Source organism: Phoxinus phoxinus, assembly GCF_949152265.1.
Source record: "Phoxinus phoxinus genome assembly, chromosome: 1".
NCBI lineage: Eukaryota > Metazoa > Chordata > Actinopteri > Cypriniformes > Leuciscidae > Phoxinus > Phoxinus phoxinus.
In genome coordinates this window covers 39,514,224-39,531,564 of record NC_136876.1, presented here as the reverse complement: position 1 = coordinate 39,531,564, position 17,341 = coordinate 39,514,224, and the positions used below count along the sequence as shown (strand labels likewise).

The 17,341-nt window shown below is 35.9% G+C and overlaps 1 protein-coding gene across 2 annotated transcripts; it reads left to right on the top strand.

Annotated features, from left to right (window-relative positions):
* Positions 1–547: 547 nt before the first annotated feature.
* Positions 548–14,216, top strand: e4f1 (E4F transcription factor 1). Of its 2 annotated transcripts, XM_079608335.1 has the most exons (16): positions 548–671; positions 757–950; positions 1,689–1,798; positions 3,539–3,629; positions 3,918–4,066; positions 4,178–4,298; positions 4,890–5,042; positions 5,220–5,329; positions 7,693–7,917; positions 8,009–8,123; positions 8,591–8,808; positions 10,887–11,085; positions 11,456–11,622; positions 12,397–12,459; positions 12,579–13,701; positions 13,854–14,216. In XM_079608335.1, exons 2-15 carry the CDS (start codon positions 857–859, stop codon positions 12,927–12,929), a joined length of 2,166 nt encoding a protein of 721 aa, XP_079464461.1. In that variant the 5' UTR covers positions 548–671; positions 757–856; the 3' UTR covers positions 12,930–13,701; positions 13,854–14,216. The 2 variants fall into 2 exon arrangements, with proteins under 2 accessions (XP_079464461.1, XP_079464462.1); XM_079608336.1 differs by lacking the exon at positions 548–671 and having other exon boundaries at positions 721–950; positions 5,220–5,308.
* Positions 14,217–17,341: the final 3,125 nt, after the last annotated feature.

The following is a 17,341-nucleotide window of genomic DNA, read 5'->3' as shown; positions in this document are numbered from 1 at the left end:
TAAAGTTCTTACGTTTAACATCACAAACATGACACTGTTGTTCGACAGATCATTTATTAGATAACCTAGTCCTTACAAGACAATTTACTGTGTAATAAGAAAATGTACTTAATAGGCTATATCAAAATTTAGGCTACTGTTTTGTGGTTTGGAGCGAACATTGTCGTGAACAAATTATTTTGAGTCGGATATTTTCAATGGATCCGAGAACTGAAAGCGAGCTGATAGTTCAACCAAAAATCATAATTTATTCACCCTCATGTTATTTCACACCTGTATGAGTTTCTTCTGTTGAACACAAAAGAAGATATTTTGAAGAATGTTGGTAACCAAATAGTTGACGACACCTATTGACTTCCATAGGAAAAAAAAATACTATGGAAGTCAACTGTCTGTGTTTGGTTACCAACATTCTTCAAAATGTCTTCTTTTTACTTTAACAGAGGAAATAAATTCATATAGGCTAGGTTTGGAACAACATGCGGGTGAGTAAATGATAACAAACTATGAACTATCCCTTTAAAATAAATGTAGGCTAGCCTGGGATGGATGCAACACGTGAAATTACCTACGATTAACATGTGTAGCAAATATAACTATATATTATAAATAAAACATGTAATAAACAGCAATATGGGATAATGTTGCATAGCCTGCATATCGCTGAACAGGTTCGTTGAAACTAATCTTTCGAAGTAACCGATTAGACTGGAGAATATGAGCGCGCCTTAATTTTGAATTTGCTTTGACGTGCAGCTCGCTCTCGCCGCCCTTTTGTTGTTATGACTACGAGGTCGTAAATCCGCCATGTTTTCCTTGCTGAAGCGTTGCGACAGAGACGGAGGTCTGGAACGACATGACTGAAGAAAATAATAATACGGCAGCAACAGTTACCGACCAAACGGAGCATAGCAACATCATCACCATCCAAACCACTCTTGGAGACGAAGGTAGAGCCAGTGTTACGGGACACAATCACATAGTAAAAACGCGATTAAATGTGTGGGCCTGACTTTGGATCGTTCAGTCACGCTAGCAGAGTCTCCATTAGCTGCAATGTTATTTTTGAGCAGCATGTTTATAGGCTGCTAATGCTGCTTAGCATCGTTAAGTTACTGTATTAGATGAAGAAGATCTAACTGCATGTTCTTAACTTACTGCATCAGTAAAGACTGGTTTGATATTAAAACTGCACGGCAGCTTGATTTAAGTGTTTATTCATTTATAAACACTTTTGATCCTGTAGATTTGGTTTTAAAATAAAGAAAATCAACTTGTAAAACACAATGGCCATTTCCACAACAAAGTCAGTTGCACCTTAAATTATGCATTTTGTTGAGTAGCATTCTGTAATGGAAATGAAGACTAATAATGACTGTAATAAATATTCATGAAGTAAAATTGCTTTGTCTTTCTTGCTAGCATTTCATGTCCTAAATGCACAATTAAATTTTTTTTTTAATTATTTATTATTAAATGTGTAGGCTATCTTATAAATGTATTTATTTTGCCTATAAAAACTATTTTAGATGCAAAAATGCAAAAACAGCTGTGTGAAAATTTTATTATTTTAGACAGGTAAATATTTATTTCATTCTTTGTTTAACTTTGCACTGATAATTTTACAATATGCGTGATCTGTCAAATAAATTTGAAGTTAGGTCAGTATTGTTTGTGTTCCCTCTCAGATGAGGATATTCATAAATGTGGCAGATGTCTGGAGGAGTTTTGCGCTCTGGATGCGTTCATCCAACATAAACTCAGCAGGAACTGCAAGCGTCCTCTGCAAGACCATCAGGTTTGTGTGTTATTGTTATCATTCCTCATTTAGTGGATACTTTCATATCCAGAGTGACTTTACTGTACATATTTCTTGTTGGGGAAAATCTCCCTGAGATCAACCATATAAACCAGCAATTATTTTCTGGCGAGCTGTGTGACTTTTCATAATCAAAAAACATGAAATGCATGCAAAGTAAACTGTACAGCCAAACATGCCAAGTTATTATCTTTCACTTTAAAGACATTTTAAGTTTATACATTCAAAAGTCTGGTGTCAGTCAGTTTAAAAAAAAAAGAAATTACTACTTTTATTCTTTAGCATAGACATATTTGTTCAAAGTGACAGTAAAGACTATTTCAAATAAATGCTGCTATTTTCAATTTTCTATTCTTCAAAGAATCCTTAAAAATGTATTATGGATTTTACAAAAATATAAAAAAGTGCCCCTATTATGCTTTCCGGATATTACCTTCCACGTAGTGTGTAATATAGCTGTTTGTGAATGTAAAATGTCTACAAAGTTTTAAAGATCAAAGTGCATGACAAATAAAGTTATTGTCTCCTAAACTAAAGAGTTGATTCTTAACAGACTGGGCCATCTGACCAATCAGAGCATAGTAGACCCATAGATATCATATATAAAGGCTAGATGTCTTAAGGTGGAGTCTCGAACGGCATCACCCGGCGGCCATCTTGTCACAGGGAAGCTTTCTGGCGAGCTCTGTGGTATCTGATGATCTGCACGAACACAAATACTCTTATCTTGTTGAAATCTTGATGAATTTACAAACGGTTTGGTTTCTTACAAACGCTATTAACGTGGCTATAATTCTGGATTCTGAAATATATAATATTATAATTATTCATAAGTATGCAGTGTCATAACTACATCTCTGACGTTTATAACAAACCAACCCGTTTGAAAATCGGTAGAAAATTTAGCAAGTTATGATTATTTAAAAAGTATATGCACCATTAACACAATGTTACGAGTGAGCGAGCCCCCTGTGGCAAGATGGCCGCCGTGTGCGGACGTCGACCTCCATTGGCCAGCAGCGCGGACGAGACATCTAGCCTTTATTATATGATATCTATGTAGTAGACCAATCACAACAGAATGAGTCATCTGACCAATCAGAACTGAGTAGACCAATCACAACAGACTTAGCAACAGATCTGACCAATCAGAGCAGAGTAGGCTCTTGGGACGAAGGGGTTTAGAAAGACCGAATCCTTTATTGAACCATTTCAGACTCTGAGAAAAGAGGTGATGCTGCAATTTGTATTATGAGAAAATGTAAAAATATGTATTATTATTTTTTTACCTACCTAGGATGCATGCATGTAAACCTAAACACGATGAACTTAAAATACTAATATCATAATAGGGGTCACTTTAAGCAGCACAACAATATTGATAATAATCAGAAATGTTTCTTGAGCATTACATCATAAGAATGATTTCTGAAGGATCATGTGACACTGAAGACTGGAGTAATGATGCTGAAAATTCAGCTTTGCCATAAAATACATTTTAAAATTTATTTAAATAGAAAACAATTATTTTAAATTGTAATAATGTTTCACAATATTCCAGTTTTTCTGTGTTTTTGGTCAGCCTCGGTGAGCAGACTTCTTTCTAAAAAAAAATAACATTTAGAAAAAATTCTTACTGACCCTAAATTTTGAACAGTAATCCAAGACTCAAGAATCTGTAAATGTACCTTGAGGTCATCTGTCTGTCTCCTCCCTCAGACGAATGTTGTCCCCAATGAAGGTGCTACCATTGAGGTGAAAATAAGTGACAATGATTGTTCTTCTGATGAAGCGGGAACGTCCAGTACAGGTACCGTTTGTTATTAAAGTCTTTAAAATATCACTGTCATTGATTGTATTTTATTTTGTAGGGAGATGCAGATGTCCCTATTTTAACTGGACAGGACCTTTTCATGATGTCCCAACTTTATTTGAATTTGTCTTAAATACAGGGCCGTCCAAAGCCAAACAAGACATCCGCTCTCCATAGTTATATACAGTATGAATACAATGGGATCATTTGGGGCTGAATTTAATGTAATTTACCAATCCATCTGTCTTTGTTTGGGTACTAACTGAAGTTGCTTTGTTCTTTTAGACAAGACGGATAAAAAGGCGGCAGCCAGAGGAAAAAAGAGAAGCTGCTCTGCAAGCGAGGATGACAGTCCCAGTCTTGCAAAAGTGGTTTGGAAGTTAAACACAGAGGGACGATACATCTGTGAGATATGTGATAAGACCTTTAAAACGGTACAATATTTGATCACTTTTTATGGATTTAAACACTGCTATGCGTCATATTTGTGAATATGCAACTAAAACTCACTTCAGTTGTAAAATGTATCCATTTCTGATCCTTAGACAAATATTCTGAGAACCCACATGTTCACACACACCGATCAGAAGGATTTTAAGTGTGAAATATGTGAGACTGCGTTTAGGACCAAGGGTTCGTTGATCCGACACAAGCGTCGACACACAGGTAAATCTATAGTCCACTATATTGGACTATACTAGGAAGTGAAAGTACATATTATGATTGATTTTTAGATTATTATTTTTTTGTGGTCTACTAGAATAGGTTTTCATTCTTGAATTTTGCAGCACCTCTCTTCTCAGTCTGTCAGTAACGTTCTGTTTAGTTCCTGTCTCTATGAAGCTCCTCCTTATGAAAAGCACAATGCGCTCTGATTGGTCGGCTGGATCAGTGTGTTGTGATTGGTCAACCACTTTGAGCGTGTTTGGGAAATGTCACGCCCCTTATCATAACCGCGAGTTTCAACACTACTAACTAACTCATCCAGGCCCCGCCCCTTTAATTTGCATATGCCTTGCGCATTAATGATTTAAAATGAGGGATACTGTGATGGAAGAAAAGTCAAGACTACAATAGAGGCGTTTCAGGGAGTTCAGAAACGGTGCGCACTGATATAGAGAATATGACTTTGGGTAACTTTGTAGACCTTTTTCATGCTTTCACACTAAAGAGATAATGTAAAGTATAATAGGTTTACTTTAAGTTTTCAAGGTTGTCTTTTGAGGAATCGAATGATGATGTAATTTTCTTCCGTAGACGAGCGCCCGTACCGCTGCAATCAGTGTGGACTTGCGTTCAGGGAGTCCGGAGCTCTTACCAGACACCTGAAGTCTCTCACGCCTTGCACTGAGAAGATTCGCTACAGTCAGTGTAAAGAGATACTTGTCAGCAAAGATGGAGTTCAGAAAGGTAATTCACACACCTCACAATGGCTTTTCACAGTGACCTTTTCAGCGATAGGAAATATCCGTAGTATAGGGTGGTTGTTGGTCAACATTTTTAGCTGATTTGTTCGTGTCACAATGGTGCTTTGTTTTAAAGTGTTGTAAGGTTTTCTGATTGTGCCGCTGTTGTGTATCGTTCTAGAAGTTCAGCCGTCACACCCTGACGCTGAGAAGGAGGAAATTCCTGTTGTGAGAGTGGTGGAAGCTGGCCAGGAGATCATCCAGATCGAGGTGGTAGGACAAGTACAACAGGTCTGAGACTAACAAACATAGTAAATTATGCAAAAACAGCATGTTGAATTTAGGGCTGGTCCGAATACCTTTTTTTGTTCGGAGAGAGGGGGCTGAAGATATTCTTATCTCCAATAAAGGCAGGAATCTCTATATGTCTGTCTGCCCGTTTGCATTTTGATTATTTCGAGAACCGTTCATCCAAACGACTTCACAAGGGAGTGCAGTGTTGTATTTGGTGCAATATAGATGGACAGGCGAGACGCGACACGTTCAGAATTAATAAACTTTTAATAAACTACAGAACAGCGTACAAAAGAGCGTATATGCTGTGAGAACGGACACTGCACTAGTGATATAAAACACGCACACACACAGGTCTTTTAACTTAATAAGTTTAACTTAATATTTTTAATAAGGTAGTCTTATAATATTTTTCGCACTGACAAAGTAGGGTAGATTTAAATAAATAAAAACGAAATTTAAATAAATAAAAACTAAATTTAAATAAATAAAAACTACATTTAAATAAATAAAAACGAAATTAAATAAATAAAACGAAATTTAAATAAAGAAAAACGAAATTTAAATAAATTAAACGAAAAAATGAATGAACTGTAATAGCCTAAATAAAGAACATGGTAGCAATAACAATAACGATTTCAATAACAACATCACACATTTTATAGTAAAATCTCAAAGTCTCCTATATTTCGCAGTAGATTAATTTAGATTGATAATAACGGGTAAAAAGGATAATACATTTTGTTTCTATTATTCTATTTTCCACAATGTCAAAGCTCAGGCATGCACTTCTGTCCATACAAACTCTGCTGTTCTGCGCTCTAGCCAGAGAATACTCCCGTTGCAGGAACACTTTAGTAGTCCAAGAAGAAGCAATTATATTTCTTAAGTAGCTATAACGAAGTTATATATTAAGTATTATATTTCACCAGATTTTATAGTGTAAAACATATTCAAGCGCGAACGAGAACCGTTTTGAGGGGGATGCCAGGTGTGCAAAAAAAAAAAAAAAAAACCCTGAATATTCGAATGTCAAATTTTCATATCGAATACCAACCCACCGCACGAATATTCGGGTCCAGCCCTAGTTGAATTGCATTAATTGAAACAAAAACATTTTGTATTAATGGTTGTTGCATATTGGGGGGCAATTTTATATTTAAGCATATGACAAGGGTCCACGTTAAAGATTATGCTTGGTTGTCTGTTTGTTTGTTTGGATTTCTCCTTGCCATTTTTAAACATATATTGATCATTTTAATGTTTCATATGATGTAAAATTAGATTTTAAAAAAATCTAAATGTTTAAAATGTATATATTTTTTTATATTGATTATTAAATATTTATTTTAATAATATTTATAATTATATATATTTTTTACATTTCATTATCCATTGTTTCAACAATTAAGTTTTCTTTACATGGAAAATGTACATAAATAGCTGAACATTATACAATTTGACAACATTACTTAATGCATTAGATGCGTATTTAGATGCGTATGCTTAATGTGTATTTCACAAACAACAATAAGAAATACATTTACAGCATTTTTAATCTAGGTTAATGTTAATTTCTACATACGCATGTTTAAGCATTTTAAATTAATCTATTATGAACAAATATAAATCATCAAAGAACAATAGTATATTTATAAATTAGCATTATATTGAGATCTTTTTTTTATTGTTAGGTAATGATGCCTAAATCATTAACTAATGTTAACAGTATTTAATGCATATTGAACCTTATTGTAAAGTGTTACATCATTAAAATGGACATTATTATACTTTTTTTTTTTTTTTATTAAAACCCAAAATACTTTTATTTACTTTATAGGTTTAACAAAGAAAAAACATACTTTTTCAAATAAGGAGCTCGCTAAGAAATAAAGATGTTTGCATTTATCCTAAAAAGAAAAAATGAGATTCACATGTTTAAAAGGGTGGGTCGGTAAGAAATTAGTACTTTTATTAAGCAAGGACACAATCAATTTATCAAAAGTGACAGTAAAGACATTTTTAATGTCTTTCTGTTCATCAAAGAATCATGGGACGCATTTCTGAAGAATCATGTGACACTGAAGACTGGATTAATGATGCTGAAAATTCAGCTTTGATATCACAGGGAATAAATTACAATTTCAACAGATTAACATAGAAAACAGTTATTTTAAATTGTAATAATATCCCACAATATGACTGTTTTTACTGTATTTTTAATCAAATAAAAGCAACCTCAGTGAGCACAAGTTTTTTTGTTGTTTTTTTTTACTCTAAATGACCCCAAACTTTTGAATGGTAGCGTGTATTCAGAAGTAGTTGCTTTTTAAGGCCGTTCTCTGCTCTGTCCGTAACAGGTGGTGTCTCAGCCTCAAACTGCGACTGTGGTTGAAGCCGACAATCTGATCTGCCAGGCCATCATCAACTCCGGCATCGCGCTGGAGACCGAAGCCACGGAGGCAGCTGAGCAGGCAGAGGCCCGATCACCTAAAGCCATCCTGCAGTCTCCTGAGGCCGAGACCAGAGTCACTGACATCCAGGTGACAGAAGAGTGTGTGGAGACCGTGTCCGAAGAGACCCAGGTGAGTTTATAAGGTCGCGGGGGCACGTTTTATTACAATAAAACTGCAGAACAACACAAATGAGACTACAAACTCTTTTTATCCATGGTAGGATTCATCTGTGAAGGAAGGAGAGCCTGTTGAGTCAAAATTTTACAAATGTCCTCACTGTGAGCGCATGTTCAAGACATTGGCCTACCTGAGGGTCCATGTCAAAGGGCATGTTGGTAGGCCCCATTTAAAAGCAATTTATTCATTTCCCACAAGCCTACTTATTAAATGTTAAATGTATTAATTATGTAATTATGAGTTACACTTTATATTAGGTGTCTTTACGTAAAAATGTTAGGGTCAATGTATTTATTGTGTTTTATTGCATTTTATTTTGCCTAACACTTTTGCTGCCATTGAGGTGGTATATGGGTAAGGTTGGTGGTATGGTTAGGGTTAAGCAGTAAGGGAAGGGTCAACATTGTAATTATATATGTAATAATTACAGAAATTAATTCTAGATGTAATTACATGCAGATATTTGATAAATCTAAGTACTATATGAATACATGTAACTGCACAATAGGTGCATTGAATCAAACGATTAATCTAATTAGTTCATAGTAGTTAAAGACACTTAATATAAAGTGGGACCTAATTATGAAAACTTTTAAAGGTGTTTTTTTTGCTTTCCCCTCCACAGGTTATAAGCCGTTTAAATGCTTAACGTGTCAGAAGGAGTTCCTGACAGGCTACGTGCTGAAGAAACACATGGAGACGCACGTCAGCGAGCGGCGGTACAAATGCGGAGAGTGCGGCAAACAGTTTAAAGCCATCGGACACGTGCGGGAACACATGAGAGCTCATTCGGACGATCGGCCGTACCATTGCAGCTTCTGTGACAAGAGTTACAAGACCAAGGTGAGACACCACAGAAGAACAATATGCAAAAACAATCCTTGGGTTTATACAGTAGATATGTTTCCATCCAGGGTTTAACTTGTGCAAAGTTAGAATGTCGCATAAAAAATCCATCTCGTGTTCAAGAGAACAAAATGGTCACTTCCTGGGAAATTGGCGCAAAATATTGTGAAAATAACTGTGGATCTTTTTTAGTACATCATAAAGTTATGAAATTTTAGTACACAATAAACGTTGACATGTTACTTTGTGTTCGAATGCTGGTGTTTGAGACGCTTCTGGGTGGGAATTAAACCAAATAATTCTCATGCCAGACTTTGGCTGAGATGTTTCAGAATGATTGGTGCTGTGCAATGAAATAGTCGCTGGTCCAGTTATCCAATCACATCCACTGTTGAGGCAAAGTCACGTGAGTTTTCTGTTGTGCATAGAGGGATTCATTCTGTAAATGTGTATATATCTTAGTTTATGTTCATGTCTTATCGGATAAAACATATATCTGCCTCAATCTTGGAATTTCCATCCAGTGTTTTTTTATGCTATATCCCAAAATGCACATACAAATAGGGATGGAAACATTAGCTAGTGTCATCTGTAAAGTCATCATGACATTTTTAATGGATAATTCTTTTTTTATGCAATATTGCAGTATTTATTATGAATGATTTACTGGCGTGGTGGCGGGACAACCTGTCACTCACATGAGATCACAGAAATAGCAAAAAACAACCATCCAATAAATTCCTGATGGGCAAAATGAAGTTCCGCCCTACATTTTTGCTTGATTGAGATGCCATTTCGCTCAGATATACGTCACAATAGGGAAGAAAAGACTATCACAACTACCGGTTAAAGGGCACCTATTATGACATTTAAAATGTTCCTAATGTTGTTTAGGGAGTCCCCAACAACAGTTTTACATGCATGCAATGACAAAAAACACTTTTGTTGTCTTATAATATGCATTTATTTTTACCTGATTTGCTCACCGACTCCCAAATGATTCGTTCAACGACTCGTTTTTCAAACCCCTCCTTTGCGCGACGCTAATCTGCGTTGATTGGTCAGATGACCCAGCAGTGTTTACAGAGATAATACTTATTTTTAACACGGAGTACAATGATGCTTTTATCAATTAAATCGTGTTATAATAATGATTATAGTCCACTGCTTTATAGTTTGTAGTAAAAAACGAAAAAGATAAATAATTTAATGTTATGTTAGCGAGCATAGCCCAGAGTTCATATTGTAAAAGCACAATCAGTCTTTGTTTGCATTAGCCCGATGCATAAACATAACGTTTTACACACAAAAAAAATGCAGTTACGTTACTACGAGGTATTACTCTATTCTTTAGACAACTCCGAAAACAACGACAAACACTTCACATATTTCAATACAATTGTCATTGGAGACCTAGAAGCTAAACGGTGCTTACACAACAGACAAAATAATTATTAAGCATGCTACATAAAACATAAAAGCAACAATTATTAATAACACTTACAGGTTGTGATACGGAGGAGGAAGCTGATGCAAATACACTTGGAACTGAACCTTCCTTCAATATCAGCCGCCTCGCGAATCCAAGTTTGATTGCATTTAAGTTGGTAAAGCAATCGTCTTCAAAATGGCGCGAACAAAGCACAAGGCTCGGACTATACTTCTGTGGTATAGTTGTATATATGAATTGTAGCCACTTAGTCTTCAAATGCTCCTCCTTGGGCAGATGAAAAAAGTTGTCTTTTGAGTCGCACTTCAGAACACAGCGTCTCGTCGCCATGATGTTTTCCCTGGGCTTGGAGAGCAATAAGTGGGCGTATCGTATTCAAATAACTTGACAAGTTGACGTCATCTAGTCAGAGAAAAAGCTTCGGTCTTCTAACGATTCATAAAAATGACTCAGAGTCGACTCTTACTTTTGAAAGACAATAACTTTATATACGGTGCACTTTCATATTTCAAACTTTGCAGGATGTTTTTGTTCACTTAGATCTATGTTACACACTACATGAAAGGTACATTTCTAAATTCCATAATAGGTGCCCTAATGCCGACTCATATCCGCTGTGTTCCAGAATGCTCTGCAGGTCCACCATCGCACTCATGCAGAAGAAAAGCCTTACGTGTGTACGCACTGCTCCCGTGGCTTCCGGGAAAAAAGCGCTTTAGTACGTCACATCCGACATCATACGGGAGAAAAACCCTTCAAGTGCTCGAAATGTGGGCGGGGCTTTGCTGAGCATGGGACGCTGAACCGCCACCTGCGAGCTAAAGGTTTGTGAATATGTAGAATTGTTATTAATTAACCATTCAAATGAATTAAAACACACCAATACTGGTTCGACGACAACTAGTAAACAAGGTCAGCATAAATATAACATGTTTTCTGGCATATTAAAAGTCCTAAAACATTGACAGCCAATCAGAGCCCATCCTGCTTTAAAGAGAATTTAAAGCACCAGATGATAAAACTAGTGTGTGCTTATAATAAACAGTGTACTTGGTGTGAAAGGCCCTTCACAGTTGTCATTGGTAATGACGTGTGTGTGTGTGTGTGTGTGTGTGTGTGTGTGTGTGTGTGTGTGTGTGTGTGTGTGTGTGTGTGTGTGTGTGTGTGTGTGTGTGTGTGTGTGTGTGTGTTTAGGAGGCTGTTTCGCTACGCAGCAGAAGGACTCTGAACATGCAGGGAGCTCTGACGAGCAGGAGGTGACGGCTGAGAACGTCTCCACCACTATCGTATCAGACGACCCTCATGCTGTGCTGGTGGAGTTCTCCTCAGTCGTGGCCGACACTCAGGAATACATCATAGGGGTAAATGCGTCACTTGTGTTACCGTATGCGGTCTATGTAACGTCTTATGTGTATAAGATTTTGATGAAAATCCAACCAATTTGATGTCTTATTCGAATTTGTTTTCTTATATTTTCATGTCATATACCGGCAATATATATGATTTTCTGTTCGATTTAAAAAAAAATGTTTTTGAAAGAAGTGTCTTATGCTCACTAAGACTACATTTGTTTGTTCAAAAATACAGTAGAAACAGTAATATTGTGAAATATTATTACAATTTAAAACAACTTGTCTATGTAAATATGTTTTAAAATATCATTTATTTCTGTGATGGCATTACTCCAGTCTTCAGTGTCACATGATCCTTCAGAAATTATTCTAATATGATGATTTGATGCTCAAGAAACATTTATTATTATTAATGTTGAAAACAGTTGTGCTGCTTCATATTTTGCCAAACCAAGATTTTTTTTTATTCTTTGAGTATTTATGAGTATTCTTTGATGAATAGCGTTCAAAAGAACAGCATTTATTTGAAATAGAAATTATTTGTCACATTACTGTCTCCTTTGATACATTTTCAGATGAATGCGTACTTACTGAATAAAACGTACATTAAAAAAAAAAAATCATACTGCCTCAAACCTTCGAACTCTTCGAACGTGTATGTTTAATAATATTTTTAGAATCAATAAAATCGATGGCCAAATATCTAAAAACGTATCCATTGAGACATTAGTTGTTGCAATAACATAATTTTGTTAAAAATACAGATTTTGTCATGTTTTGCAGGCTCCAGTTGAGGAAGCAGCTCAAGGGGAGGAACTGGCAATAATTCAGGACAGTCAGCACCAGGTCATTTTTCACTTTTGTCAATGTCAACTTAAAGCAAATATTAGCAAGGTAAAAAAAAAAGAAAAGGACTTTATGAACCAAATAGAGTTAACCCCATTGCTCAATGTGTCTGACTTCAGATGGACAGTCACATCATGAAGGTGGTGCAGCAAATCGTGAGCCAATCACACGGAGGCCACCAGATCATCGTGCGCAACGTGGCCGCCGACGAAACGCCCGGCATCTCGGACTGCGGAGACACCATCACAATCGCCACGCCTGAGAGTTTGACCGAACAAGTGGCAATGACTCTTGCGAATGCCATTAGCGACGGCACCATCCTTACCGCGACAACAGAGGGCGCCATCGAGACGCCCCACACCACAGTTACAATGGTAACGGCCGAGAACATTGAGCCAATCGAGCAAGAGGAGCAGTATGTCATTGCTTCCCCTGACGAAATGGAAATCCAGACTGTGGTAGTGGTCTAAGACGCAGGTTTCGTTAAGTTAATATATTTTAACAGCGGTGGTGTTGCATTTCCGTTCTCTCTGAGGCTTTATTCCACATGGTTTGCACTGCATGTGGAAGGCCTGACGGATTCAAAAACGTTGTGTTCGTGGTTTTAAACGGATCCCTTTCGAGCTGCAGGTTCTACTCACGAACTATGGCATTTTCAATGGATTGTAAAACCATGTTTCTGTTCTATTAATTTGATAACAGAGATATTACACACCAAGATTTATTGTACAGCTTTCATGGCAGTGATGCCGCCATACCAACATTTCTCTCCCGCTGAATTGCATATGACTATCATCTACTCATCATGAATGTGTAACATGACACGTTTCCACCAATGCAAGCGACTGGCAGGGAGTGAAAGTACAAAATATGAAATCTATTTTTATGCACCTCTGTATTTTTTCAGTCATTGATCAGTTCTCATTTTTGCATATTTAGTAATGCACAATTTGCACAGTCGTCTCCTAAGAGAAATATTCTGTGCACAGAAAGCATGTTAAGCTTTATTGACAGCATCTCTGGCAATATTTCATCCACCCAGTTGATTAAAAACATTATAAAATGCCTATGGGACAAGGCTTTCTGGAGTGTTTAAAATCCGAAAAGAGCGAAATATGTTCTTTTTCAATAGGAATTTTCAATAAATGTTGGGTTTTCTGACTTAATACCTGCACATGGAGACAGTGCCTTTCATAATCCAGACAGGAGTTGAAAAATTGGATACGATTTTGGCCAGTCAAGGTTAGTACGCTTTTTTTTTAAATCACACTGGTAATGTTAACATGTTTAATAAGTGTTTGAAGGTATATTTGAATGTTTATGCTCATATGAAGTGCATTACTGTAATTTTTTGCGTATTTAAACAAACTGATGGACATATTCTTTTTTTCCAGGTCAGATGCAGAGAGAACTGCGAGTAAAGACAGTGGCCATGTGATGCTTCCCGAAACATCGCTTTATTTGTCCGACCAGCTGGACACAGCAACATTGGCAATGACGTGAGTTTGGGACGGGAGGATCTGGTTGGCCAGTGGAAGATGTTCACCGACGCTTGTGGAAGAGAAATGACGCGATTCGGCTATAAACATAAACATACATCTGTCCAGTCCTAATACCCAATATTGTGAATGTGAACTAAATTTTGACAAACTTAGTACACCACCATTCAAAAGTTTGGGTCGGTAGGATTTTTATATGTTTTTGATTTTTATAATGCTCACCATTTGATCAAAATAAAAACAGTTGTGCTGCATCATATTTTTGTGCATACATTGTTCCTTTTATGAATAGAAAGCTCAAAACGTGACTGACGGATTGATTAATATCAATTAATGCATGTGTCAGTCTAGAAGCCCGTGTGGCTTCTGTCGTCTTGAGATTTGGCAAGTACAGTATGAGGTTGGTGTATTTTTCACGTTTGTTAAGCATGGATAGATGAGGTATAGACTTCATTCTGGCAGATTGGGAGCAGGATGAAGCTCTGGTCACCTTGACTCTACTTGTCCTCTTTCCCATCAGCTCAACATTGCACATGCGCAGTGCTTTGCCCCTCCAGGCCTTCACATATGCCCATATATAATGACATCTGTCTTTTATTTCCAGCTATAATTGAATCCCTGACCCGACTTGCTACTGATCCGTTGAAAAGCCCTCTGGTTTGACATGTTTTAGAGTGATATTAAATAGGGTTATCGAGGGTCATCTTTTAACATCATATGCCTTTTAACACGCATCATATTACTGTTATCTCTCCATTATGGCCAGCAAGTATTCCTTTTGTAATATGATCTCACTGGACGTTTATAGATATTCAGGTCACATTTCACCCCACAATCAAAACTTACAAATAATAAGATTGTATTTTATATATATATAATAAAAAAAACGTTAATCTTTTTTTTGATAATTAAGCACAAAATCTTGTACATTCTCGTTATTTTTTTATTTTACTTCAGGTAATTTATTTAGTTTTGTTTTGTGTGTTTTTTTGTTGTTACATTTTGAGTTTCTTGTTTTTTGTTTTGATTTAATTAACTTTTTTTTTTGCTCACATTTTATAGATTTATTTCGCTATTAGTTTTATATATTATTTTTATTTTGTTTAAAATGTATATATTTGGTTGTTTTGATTTTACTTGACTTTTGTTTTGTTTATTTTAGCTTTATTTATTTTTTAATTTTATAGATTTATTTATGTTTTGTTTTATATTTTTGTTTTGTTTAAGTTTTATATATTTAGTTATTTTGTTTTAATTTTACTTGGCTTTATTTAATTTATTTAGTTTTGGTTTTGTTTAAATTATATTTTTAGTTTAGTTTAAAATGTATATTTATTTTGATTTTACTGGACTTTTGTTTTGTTTTATTTTAGTGTTATATATTGTTTGGTTTAAATTGTATTTTTTGCTTCTTTTAGTTCATGTAGTTTTTATATATTGTTTGTTTTGTTTAAAATGTATATATTTCTTTTGTTTTGATTTTACTTGACTTTTTGTTTTTTTATTTGTTTTTTTGTTTAATTTAAATTTGATATTTGTTTATTTTATTTTAAAATATTTTGTAAGTTTTGCTCAATTTATATATATATATATTTGTTGTTTTGTTGACATTTTTTGGGCGATTCACCCTTTTATTCAAAGTTAATTGCAGAATATGTCTTTACATGAAAGTAAAAGTACTTAACAACACTTTAATTACTTCCCTACAAACTGAGGTTAAGGGCACAATTGTGATGCTGACGTCATGCTGTAAATGCTATTAATATCATATTAAATCATACCTCTCATTGCCGTGTTGGAGGTTAACCAATCCTGCTGTTCAGAGACCGGTTTTGTGCTGCATAAGGAACAGTTGGAAGAATGGATCAGATTCTTATATGGGGAATTGGAGTTAAATGTACCAGACTATATCTAACTGTACCACAGCATCTCTGAGGATCTCTAATCGGAGCGCCATCCTTCGCTGCTCTGACAGGCGGTTTCTGGGTCAGTCCTCAGCCCTGAGAGAGGGCCCAAACCACCAGCATCACACAGAGAGAGGGAGAGGGAGAGGGAGAGGGAGGTATTTATAGAAAAATGGGGCTTCACTGTACCTTTTTCTTGCAAAAGAATCATTAAAAGACCCAGCTAGCTTGTCCCAGATTTCTGCTCGGTGCTCTGCATGAGGGTTAGGACTGGACCAACTTAGTGGAGATGTAGAGCCACGGCTGCAGAGAGCTTGACAGCGCTCTCTTGATCTACACTGGACTGATTTCTTCATCGATGGAGGCTAAACCTGCTGGATCAGCTCCTTCACTGAAGGCTTTTTTTGGTAAAAGTGGAGCAGTGACTTGTTGAGGAGGGCGATGACCTGACCTGAGGTGACCTCGTAGAGCTTGACTTCAATACCATTCAGAAGACCCAGAAACCACGATGAGAAGATTTTTCAAGAGCCAGAAGGGCCGCTTCTCTCTTCGCCAAAGCCGGTCGGGATCCCGCAGTGCCTCCAAAGATTTCTGTAAGTTCCTAAAGCAAAACATGGAGCTCTGTAAGGCGGTGACTGCAGTGCCATCATATGCAAAGAAAAATATTCTTGTATTTTAGATATTATATTAAATAGTCTAGATGCACTAAATATACTATATTATGTATTTTTATATAATACTTATGTCATTTACCTTATATAATATGGTAATTATATATATATATATATATATATATATATATATATATATATATATATATATATATATATATATATAAATGAATGTGTTTCTTCACTTCCACAGACCCAAACCCTAACGTGCTGAGAGAATTCCCACTCAATATTGGTGCGTAAAATAATTGCTTAAACTTCTTTTTCTTTTTTTTTCATCTGTAATTAGGTCACACAAATCAAATGACCTGAAAAGTTCTGATATTTTAGATGCAGGGGTGTAGAAGATTTAATTTGAATAGATGTGTGGATTTTGACAGTCTTCCAACATTTAATTTGATTCATTTACTTAAATCTGGATAGATGGATGGATGGGTTTTAGGCAGATGTATTTTTGTGTGAATATTTTTAAAATTAGAATTCTATATTTTTAGATTTTACTTATGATGTATTGTTGTGTGTGTGTGTGTCCCTTTTTCAAGATACTGTATTTTAAAGGTCATTTTGAGCTTTACATCTCTTTATTTGAAAGTTTAAATTAAGTTTTACATGCTTGTACAATGAAGGCAGCAAAAACAATTATTGCTCATGCCCCAGTGAACATCTGATCTGATGAGTTTCTGATCACCTGCGTGAACATGCAGAGTCCTGCTGAAGATGTGAACAGAGCAATAAACTGCAATGTTCATAATGTAAGACGGTGACGGTGCTACAGAAAGGACGGCTGATCCACATGTAACCATGAATA

Bases quoted from the DNA above. Each gene is read 5' to 3' on its own strand.
- e4f1 (XM_079608335.1), top strand. From the start codon at position 857: ATGACTGAAGAAAATAATAATACGGCAGCAACAGTTACCGACCAAACG. The intron at 951-1,688 runs GTAGAGCCAGTG...GTTCCCTCTCAG, and splicing joins AACCACTCTTGGAGACGAAG to ATGAGGATATTCATAAATGT. The intron at 8,124-8,590 runs GTAGGCCCCATT...TCCCCTCCACAG, and splicing joins CCATGTCAAAGGGCATGTTG to GTTATAAGCCGTTTAAATGC.